The sequence below is a fragment of the Solanum stenotomum genome, chromosome 11 (assembly GCF_019186545.1).
Source record: "Solanum stenotomum isolate F172 chromosome 11, ASM1918654v1, whole genome shotgun sequence".
NCBI classification, from domain to species: Eukaryota; Viridiplantae; Streptophyta; class Magnoliopsida; order Solanales; family Solanaceae; genus Solanum; species Solanum stenotomum.
Window position 1 is genome coordinate 52,522,754 of NC_064292.1, and position 11,012 is coordinate 52,533,765.

At 32.1% G+C, this 11,012-nt stretch overlaps 2 protein-coding genes and 1 long non-coding RNA gene across 3 annotated transcripts; 2 read left to right on the plus strand and 1 right to left on the minus strand.

Moving 5' to 3' along the window:
• Nucleotides 1-1,362: 1,362 nt before the first annotated feature.
• Nucleotides 1,363-4,892, minus strand: LOC125844588 (uncharacterized). Its single transcript, XR_007444157.1, has 3 exons — nt 4,299-4,892; nt 2,307-2,449; nt 1,363-1,496 (listed from the first exon to the last, which is right to left on the minus strand). It is a non-coding gene; the product is annotated as an uncharacterized LOC125844588 (long non-coding RNA).
• Nucleotides 4,893-7,676: 2,784 nt separating this feature from the next.
• Nucleotides 7,677-8,815, plus strand: LOC125846064 (protein ANTAGONIST OF LIKE HETEROCHROMATIN PROTEIN 1-like). Its single transcript, XM_049525522.1, has 3 exons — nt 7,677-7,964; nt 8,076-8,283; nt 8,379-8,815. Exons 1-3 carry the CDS (start codon nt 7,677-7,679, stop codon nt 8,813-8,815), a joined length of 933 nt encoding a protein of 310 aa, XP_049381479.1.
• A 233-nt stretch (nt 8,816-9,048) lies between these two features.
• On the plus strand, nt 9,049-10,620 carry LOC125844817 (uncharacterized). The gene is made up of 2 exons (XM_049524158.1): nt 9,049-9,421; nt 9,616-10,620. Exons 1-2 carry the CDS (start codon nt 9,050-9,052, stop codon nt 10,408-10,410), a joined length of 1,167 nt encoding a protein of 388 aa, XP_049380115.1. The 5' UTR covers nt 9,049; the 3' UTR covers nt 10,411-10,620.
• Nucleotides 10,621-11,012: the final 392 nt, after the last annotated feature.

Consider the following 11,012-nt stretch of genomic DNA (forward strand, 5'->3'; position numbering starts at 1 on the left):
CCTCGATTCCACTTGACCCGAAAATAAAGAAAACAGTTAAGGGACGAAAATTGAACTTTGTGATGTAGTTGCTTTCCAAGTGGCACATGTTGAGTCCATAAGAGAAAGATTAAGGAAAAATTATACTTTCATTTTGACTTACACCTCAAGTAAATTGACTAATGTTTGGGAATACAATTTTTTTGTATTTTTGAATCCATTTTCTTATTATTGCTAAAAAGAAATGGCTTCCTCAAATTCGAAGACATAAAATAAGTGCCTTATTTTTCAAATGCATATAAAAGTAATAAATATAGTATATATACTGTATGACGTGAGGCATGTAAATTGTTTATTTGCCAACTCTCTTCCAGACGGTTCAAAATCGAATCGAAATCGATAATTCAAATTGAAAAAAAGTTATTGATTTATCAAAAATGAATTATTGGTTACGTTTAGTGGTTTTGATAACGGTTTTGATTTTTTTTTGTTATCGGGTTATAGGTTCTTAACTGTTTGAGATTTTTTCTTAACGGGTTAACCGATAACCTGATAGTAAATTAAATAAATATATTTATACCATTTTGTAAATAAAGTCTTTGACTTAGAGTTTAGTCTCCTGCTTTTATTTTTGGCTATCTCAAAATCTTGATTATTCTACAATATAAAATTGTTTGCTTTCGAGCAATATGTAATTTGTCAACTCATGTGTATGGTTCATTTGGTTTGTCACCTTGTTTCTGAGTGATTTTCATTTTTTTTAAAATTGTGTTATATTTTAATGGTTAAACCAATAACAATCAATAACCGATAGGTCAATATCTTAATGGTTCTATAACGGTTTAACATCTCTACAAATCGATAACAAATAAATCAAACCAATATACTTTAAAATCGAACCGATCGATACACACTATTTTCGTTAAATTAAAAAAAAAAATTGTTTATAAGAGACAAACGCATAAATTAAATGGTTACGAACATAGAATAAAAAATAATAAATCTGTCGCTTGAGATGTTGATATCCGTAGCTACCTGGATCTTTCCTCGTCCTTGCACTTAAAAAAATAATAAATCTGACAATATCTATAGAATTTCATATCTATGATATATATATATATATATATACTAGAAGGGCATGGCCCGTGCTAAGCACGGGCCCAACATAATTAGTTTGTTCTTTGTAAATAAAATGTTGCTGGAAATTATTCAGTTATAAAAGCACAAATTACAAGGATTACATTAATTCGGGTTGTGTGTGTGTTCTAATATAAGGAATGATCTGAAAAATTAAAAACAAAGTCTCAAGCATTAAAGCAACTCAAACAACTTGTACAGGACAAAAAAAAAAAAAAAAAATGCTCAAGAAGTTGTTCGGAACGTTATTATTCAAATTCTAGTGGTGTCACAACTTCTGGAGTATACAATGTGTCACAAATAACGTAAACTCTTCAACTCTTTGTAAGTATTTTCTTTGCAGTGCCCAGAGAAATGTTATATGTTGTTCCTGCAAATTACTGAAAAGGCCACGGCACCAGAAATAGTGGGGCAAGTTTATGTTAAATGTGTCGACAAAAAAGAGGAAAAATATTCATATTAAATAAATATGAAGTAGAAGAAATTAGATTATAAATGAACAAATGCAAACTTGAAAATGCTCTTCCTTATTCCTGAAGAATGAGTATCAAAGGGATTGATCAAGAAAGATCTTCACAATTTCCATATATTACAAATTTATATCATAAGATCTAGATAGAAGAAAGTAGTTCTTTTATAATTTAAAGTTTCATTGTACTTGTCATACTTGTTCTAACTAATCCAAAAGCACATTTGACTACTGTTAATAGAAAGCAAAAAGATGAATGAGAGTTTATCTTTGAACTTATGTTTATATTGACCAAAATAGGTAAAACTAAAAAAGGAAATGAAATTGGATCATCTCTTTGGCAACTCATATTAGAAAGCAATCTTAAGATATCATGGACATATTTTTTCTCTTGTCCTGCTAAAGATTAGAACTTTAGTTTGTACTTCATTATATAAAACTATAATGAACACTTGGGCTAATTTTTCTCATTTCATCTAGTTTACTGATCATCTTGATTACTGGGTACAAAAAAATGAAACATGATCAATAATATATATCATTTTAAGGCCAAGTGAGTAGTAATTTTTTTACATGTAGTTAATGTAGGATCTGAAATATGCCTCAAAATGGCCTGAGCCGAAAGATTTTGCTTTTTTTTTTATGATAGTTGAGAAATTTAAAAATTCATTAGCTTCTAGCTAATGGCACCTAATGACTTGCTCCAAGTAGAACAACTTACATCAATGATAGAAGGGTGATAAACTTGAAATTGCTCTTATGCATACTCCTTAATTATTTAGTAGTTTTCTCAGGTAAATGTCATTTGTATTGCTCTTCAATAGCAACCCCTGCATGGTTGGACTCATCTTTCTTCTTCAAATCCTACATACCAAATTAAGGTCCCTGTTATAACTAAGCACTTCAACAAAATGGTAATCAATTAAAGGATTTACAATATGAGCTGTAACTTAATAAAGAGACTTAAAAATCAACATTTTTCTTTAATTCATGCATAGAAAAGTTCCTTGCTATAGCAAAAAAAAAAAAATCATTACAAAGAATAATCAAGAGACGACACTTCAAATAATTGCACCTTAAATATTAAGATTCATATATGAAAGATCAAAAACACACATCTAATTAAGATACTCCACATCAAATATAGTAGTTGCACACCTCTCCTTTAGTTTGTGAAGGCTGAAATAAAGTTCACAGAATTTCAATTATTTCTGACATCAATGAACCATTCTTTACTAAGAAGTTTGAAAACGACTTTCATCAAATATATTAATGTGTGAAGGAAAGAAGACCTCCACACTTGAAAGCACATAGTAGATCATACTATAAGAAAACAGAAACACTCAAATGCTATTAGCTTCCAATAACACGATATAACAAATGGGTTAGAGATGTCACACACCTGCATCATTCAGTTACAACAAAAAAAAATTGACTTTTGCGCCCACCAAGCTTGGCCTGATGAAAAAACTCTGCATCAATAGGGATATCGATGTATTTTTAACTTCATTCCTTTGAGCTTATCGTCTACTCGTCTTGTTTACACATCATAAATTAAAATGAGAGTTTTCAATATATACTTACATAAATGCATCTCCACACTTGAGTATTTGAATGCTAATTGGTTTCATGAGAAACGAAATAAACTATTTTGCTCTTTATTTTCTCATGCCTTTTTTCCTTAAGTACCTCAGTTGAGAAAATGAGATGCATAAGAGAAGCTGTTAATTTTAAAAAGATATAGAGAAAGTTGCATATTAGCTTATCTAATTCCACATTGGAGGTATAATATTTTTACTGGATAGTCATGCAAACATTACAAGGAAAAGACCAGGACACACTTCAAGCTCCTAAGAAGATTTCTTTTCGAGATGTGAACAGGCAAGGACATGTGTGCACCCGTGCTCACGATGCAGTAAAAGTGGTATATTTCATATGAATCTCATATTACATAAAGCACTCAAGAAATTCTAAAATCAGATAGAAAAGAGAGAACTTGAAATGCAGAAATAAATCGACATGACTTCATATGCTTAGATCTAATTGATAAAAATGTTGATATACAATGGATGAGATTACACAATTTATCAGAATGAAAAAGTAATAAAAACGAAGTATTACCTTATACGTCTCTACTTATTTGATCCACACAAGTATTAGTATATCATGGCGTCCATAATTATTGATCGTGAATGATCAAAATGATTTTTTCTTAGTTTGGTGAATGCTCTTGTTAATTTCTTCATTGCTATTAACTTTTTCATGTATCATCTATGTTGCTCGGACTCTTAAAATGTCAATGGGTACATGTCGGATTCTCCAAAGTAGTGTAATTTCAGAGAATCCGACAGCGGTGTGGCATCAAAAGTGAAGAGTCCGCGCAACTAAGATGAGTATATGAATGGAAAAGCTCTCATATCGAATAAAGCTGTTCTATTTTCTCCCACCAAGCATCTGCCGGCAGAAAATACTATTTTCTCAACATGTAAGTGTAGAAACATTGGCGCCAATACTAAGTGCAGAGAGCCTCTTGATGACTACGCAAACTTTCACCTTTTTGGTGAGAGTTCGAATTCTGACTTACCAGTAAACAGAGCATCAACCCTAATCATAAATTGTAACATGCATACTGATAAATCTAACAATTACATGGAGAAAATTTAACAAAATGAAGAAATTGAAGTTAAAAAAAACCCGAAAAGGCGAAACTCACCTCTCTGTACCATCAAATTCCAGCACGTTTTCACCTTCAAAGCTGCCATTGTTGTCAATTTCCTTCTGATTTTCTTGTACATGAACTTCTTCCTTCTTCTCCTCTTCACCCTCAACAGACCCATAATTCCAAGATTGTTGTTCCTCTCCCTCACCCTCAAACTCCGGTTCTGTCTTTTCGATTCCTTCAAAGGGTATTTCCGTCTTTTCTTTTCAAAACCCACCAAGGGTTTCTCCAGCCTCCTGCTGCTCAGCTGCAGATAACATCCCCCACTCACATCACCGCCGGCTGAGCTCGATTTGTGCAAATTAAGAAAGCGTCCCAATTCATTTTGAAGATGCGGGCACTACGAAAATAAAACAATCATAAAAAAGTTAGATCCAAACCTAAAACTAAGTAATAATACCCTAATTAGCTTGTATTTTCCGTCAAAATCGTGAAACTTCTAGTTCAAACACATGCAAAACTAAAATAGAAAATATATCCAGAGGAACCCAATGAAGAAGCATGAATGAGACAATTCAGATAGAGGAGGCAGACGTATAAAGCAAAATTTGGCAAAAATATACAAAGTAAAGGGATTAACCATGATTTTTGATGCCTTTTCCCCTGCTTCATCGAGTGAACCAAGCTGCTCCAAAGAAGACAGAATTGAGAGGAAATTTTGGTTAAGGTGTAGAAGTTGAGTAATTGTAAGACATCTGTTTCAAAGTACCTACACGTGGCTATAAAGTACAATTGTTAAAGCACTTTGGTACAGGCACCTATAGTTGTATTCCTACAACCTCTCATTTTTTGGCTTATATTTGTTTGGCAAAGAGAAGTGTGCACACGTGTATTCATCAATCAATAAATAAGCCTATATAAAAGTACAATCCACGCAACATGATGTACAATTATATATTGCAGTGATAGTCCTTTTCTTGTTGGCTTATATATAAGGGTAATAATAAAATATATATATATATATATATAAGAAGTTTACCAAAGTTTAAATTGAGGCAGAGACTATGTAAACAATTGTACATCTTATAAGACTCTAGAAGCAGGCAACACTTGGTCGACATGGCCCAGTAGCGGAGTTAGAATTTTGTTTAAGGGATATCAAAATATAATAAGTAAAATCGTGTAGAAGTGAAGGAGTATCAGTAAATAGTATATATACATAAAAAATATATTTATTCTAGCTATATAATGTAATTTTCCGACAAAGGATTGTTCGTCGACACCCCTTAATCATATGTGGCTCCGCCACCCTGCTTCTTTATAAAGGTTATTTTTAGTATTCAATAATTAATGCTTAATAAATAGTGTACCCCGTTGCTTTAGAAGCATACCTATCTATTTCTGTCCAATAAAACCAATTTGTTTGGGTAAAATAGAAACATCTGAAAAGTTAAAATTAAAAATAAATTCTCCCTCCATTCCATTTTTTGTGGCACCATTTCCTTTTTGGTTAGTCCCAAAAAGAATGTCACATTTCCTAATAAGGTAAGTATTTAAAGGTACAATTCATCTTTTACCCTTATTGGTCCCACTTAATCTTAAAATAGTACTCCAATACATTTATGAGGAGAGAGAAAAGTGAGTCTACTTTTTAAAGGGCAATTTAGTAAACATTTTAAAGTCTTCATTTATTTCTTAAACTCCGTGTCCGATCAAATATTGCCACATAAAATGAGACGGAGGGAGTAATACTTAATAAAAAGAGAAATACTTTTTTATATGTTTAAATCATTCAACTTTTCATGTGAACAACTTGAAATATTAAGTACGGAGTAATATTTTCTCTACAAAACATAATAGATGTAGAAATGGTGAACTAGATATTATAATATACATGTTTTTAACTGCTCCTAATCGAGGGTATTTATATAATTTTTTTATTTTAATTTTTGTAGTCTTTTCAATATTTAAAAATTACGTGTTCTTTTTTTATAAATCATGATAATTAAATAACTAAAAAATTTAAATTTTAAAACACATAAAGAATTCAATTGTTTCTCAAAATTATATTGGTGTTACATAAATTAGGACAGAAGAAATAACATGCATTATTTGAAAATAACGTAAAAATATGATAAATCACAATAATTAACAATTGAAATATTTGAAAGATACTTAAAAAATTGATAAACTCTTGAAATTCTATTTGTGCCACGTAAATTGGAATATAATAAGTAATTGTTTGAAAATTATGTAAACAATACTATAATCACTATAATTAACAACTTAAAATCTTTAAAAATCATATAAATTTTTTTGGATAATTTTACAAATTTCAACTATATCACAGAAATTAAAATTAAGAAAATAATAAATATTAAACCCGTGTTGACACAAAATTCCTTATCTAGTCATCATATATATAAGCGGCTAGGGAAGCGAACAACATGGCTGCTTCCTTAGCCATATTGGACAAATTATACTTTCATTATAAATCATCAAAACTGTAGAGGTCCCTTTATTGACTTATCAAGGCACCTAATAGTTAATGACCAAAAAACATATAGTTGACTGAATGTATGCTGTGATACTGAGTGCTAAAAATACTTTTTAGGGGTCGTTTGGTAGAGTGTATTAGGAAAAATAACGCATGCATTAGGTGTGTGTATTAGTAATACCTTGTTTGGTACACTTTTTTATGTCATGTATAACTAATGCAAGCATTAGCTATACACTATATTGTGTATTAAGTTGTGTATTACTAATACCAAGAAATTCTAGGTATTAGTAATACATAGCATTTTAACACTTGCATTATATTATATAATTACAAAAGTACCCTCAAAGCCTTTTAAAAAAACATTTTCCATAGTACTTGCTTCAGAAACCTTTCATCTCTCTGTACTTTGTCAATGGAAATTCAAGATTAGGTTTCTTCTTCCCTTTGCTCAATCGAACATTGTTTGCTCATCTTTACAAGGTTAGTACTCTTATCTTTCATTAAAATCTCTATTTTTCAACATCTCTTTCACAATTTAAGATGAAATTTAGGTTTAGCTTGTTTTTTTAATATGCTTTGAGCTCATCTATTCCACTCTTTATATGGTCGAAAATTAGGAATTTATGCACATAGATACTTATTTAAAAGCTTTATATGTATTCATTCTTATTTTTATGGCAAATATAGGTGTTATTATGGATCTTCAACCATTATCAGGTATTGAATATATTATTCTTGTGGAGATATTGCTTCAGCAAGTTCTTTTTCTCCTTATTTGTCTTTTCATGGCTAGTCATGGTCATTCTCTAAGAAGACGATGTCGAAACAGACGTGAGGTTAGGTATTGTATGAGTGTTCGAGTTCCGAAAATCATTTCTCACTTACACTATATCATAAATGATAATGGTAGTGTATGTATCGATAAGTTAAGAATGGATAGAAATGCCTTTCACACTTTAGTTCTCTTAACTAAGGATATTGGAGGTTTGACCGATAGTAAAAGTATGTCAAGCAGCGAAAAATTAGCAATGTTTTTAAATATCTTGGCTCACCATGAGAAAAATAGATCAATCAAGGTTGATTATATTAGATCGGGATGGAGCGTAAGTCAGGCTTTCAATGAATGCTTGAGTGCTATTCTCAAACTAACTCCATTGCTACTTATTAATCCTAAACCAGTACTTGAGGATGAGATTGAAGATCGATGGAAATGGTTTGAGGTAGGTGAAACTGTCGTTTATCATCTTTTAACTTGTATACAAATTATGTAGTTTTAACAGTTTTAGAAAAGTATTATATATTTTGAGATAACACTATAATGTATCTTAAAGGGTTGTTTAGGTGCACTAGACGGTACTTACATTCCCATTAGAGTTCCAATCCAACACAAACCAAGATATAGAACAAGAAAAGGAGAGATAGCAACTAATGTTTTGGGAGTTTGTGATAGAAATCTCAATTTTACTTATGTGTTACCTGGATGGGAAGGTTCAGCTGCCGATGCTCGTGTATTACGAGATGCTATAGTACGAAGGAATGGTTTGAAAATTCATGAGGGTAGGCCTTATATATGCTTTCAAGTTACATCATAGAAAGAATGGTACTAGTAACTAAATTATATGTTTATATTATAGGTAACTATTATTTGTGTGATGGAGGATATACGAATGGAAAAGGATTTCTTTCACCTTATCGAGGTTATAGATATTGGTTAAAGGATTGGCGAGGCGATAATCCATCGCCTCAATGTAAAGAAGAGCTTTTCAACATGAGGCATGCTAGAGCTCGTAATGTAATTGAAAGGGCATTTGGTTTGTTGAAAGGACGTTGGGGAATTCTTAGAAGTTCTTCATGGTACTCGGTTAAGGTTCATAACAGGATTATTAGTGCTTGCTGCTTGATTCATAATTTCATTCGTAGAGAAATGGAAGTGGATCCCTTAGACATTGATATAGAAGAACATATGGAGTATCAACACGAGAATATTGATGTTGTTGAATCGTCGGAGGAGTGGACCACTTGGAGGGATGAGCTGGCTCAATCAATGTGGAATGCAAGATATAACAATTGACATATTGCTACTTGTTAGCTATAGAACCTTTTTGGACTTCATTTGCTCTTTAGAACTGGCCTAGTATAAATTGTTTAACTGCCAGAAACTTCTGTTTTTTTGTGACCTTAATTACACACCCTTATGTACTCTTCACATTTCTTTTGTTGTATGCTTTAGTTTATAGTGAATCTTATGATATTTGGTTCTTCCTGATTTTTTTGATAATCTGTCGCACAAGTTCTTACAGGCGAAATGAATAGTCAAACATCATCAAATAAGAAATCAAAAAAATCAAGCAACACAACACCTTCAACACGAAGGACATGGATTCCAGAAGAAGAACAAACTCTTTTAGACGGGCTTAAAGAGTTGTGTGCTAATGGTTGGAGAGGTGATAATGGAACCTTTAGACCAGGACACTTGATGGAGTTAGAACGTTATATACACAAATATCATCCTACAAGTGGATTGAAAGGTGAACCACACATCAAAAATAAAATGAGATATTGGAAAAGATGCTATGGAAGTATAGCTTTGTTGAAGACTCGAAGTGGTTTGGGATTTCAATATAGTGATGGAACTATAATAGTTGACGATCCAAAACATTGGATTGACTTTATAAAGGTAATTAATATAATTTGTTATTTCATATGGTACTTTCCTTATTAGTTCCTTTAATTATTCATAGTTGATGTGCCTTTAAACTAGTGATCAAGTAAATTGTTATCATCACATATATAGTAGCATCTAGCCTCTCTTTAGATCCTTTTACAGTTAATTAATATCATATTGTTCTATTTTATTTTTTAATTTTCTAGATTGATCCACAAGCCAAGAAAATGAATACTAAGAAATGGCCACTATTTGAGGATTGGGAAGAAATCTTTGGTAAGGATAGAGCAACAGGAGAGTTCGCTGAAGGGCCTCTAGATGCTACTGAAGAAATTCAAAAGAGTCAAGCTCCACAACATTCTAATGACATTAGTTTGGGATTTCCTATTGATGTTGATCTTGATGATGATGAAGAAGAAGAAGAAAATGCTTACCATAACTCTAAAGTTGGTACTGAAGAAGCTGAAAATGCCACCGGACAAGGTGGATTTGCTACAGCTGAAGATTTCACCGAACCTAGTTCATTTACTAGAGCTGAAAATGTCACTGGACCTAGCGTATTTAATGAAGGAGAAAATGTTGCTGGTTCTGAAAATGAACATGCTGGATCCCGAAAAAGTCATAAACAAGGTGAGTATTCTAAAAGATCATCTTCTAATGTTAACGAGAAAGAGAAAAGCAAGAAAAGGAAAAAAATAGTAGAGGATGATAGTGAGACATTTCTTAAGGGTATGATGGAAGTTATGAAAAACTTTACTGAAAGTCAAGACAAAAGAATTGGTTCCTTGATTGAAAAGATGGGGGATCGTGATCGAGCTGATGTTCGTGGTCAAGTTTATTCTATCCTTGAATCCCCTGTATTTGAGTTGTACACCACAGAGCAACGTATAAAAGCTGCAATGATTCTCTGTAAAGACGACAAAAAGATGGAATTATTTTTACGTATGGGTGAACATGATCGTCAGACAATGATGTGGATGGCTGTCCATGATAAACTTTGAAGTACGGTGAACTTGTGATATAAGTGGCTACACTAGTTTAGTAATTTTTGCTTGAAATCACTTCGAAGTGTGACAACAGTGGCATATTTTGACATCTCCGATTATTAATGTGCGCATGAGCATGTTAAATCTTTTTGTGTAACTAAGTTTTATCAAAATATCTCAACTCTTGTGTCAATGCTAAGTGTAGATGTAATTATATAGTTGTCGTTACAGCTCTTCAAATTCTCGTGTAGCCATTTAATTTTGAGATTCTGAAATGCAATTATATAGCTGCTATGACAGTTCTTTAATCTGTCCTATATTTCTCTGTCTTGTTTCTGTTTTCCTTTGTTAATTTCTCTATGAGTTGATGGTTCATAGCTGCTGTGATGCTCACTGGTATTGAGATCCAGCTAATCATTGATTGGTTGATCCTCTTTTGTTTTTTTCTGTTTTGGGGGAAGGGAGTTACGAGCTCTCTTTTCTTGCCACCTCCTTTCTAAATTTAAGAAAAAAGAGTAAATGATTTTGGCAGTAGCAGCTGGAACATTGCATCAGTGGGACAATTAATATGGTAGATTGTAATGAATAAGGAAACCTTGTGGGTAAAAATGGGTACA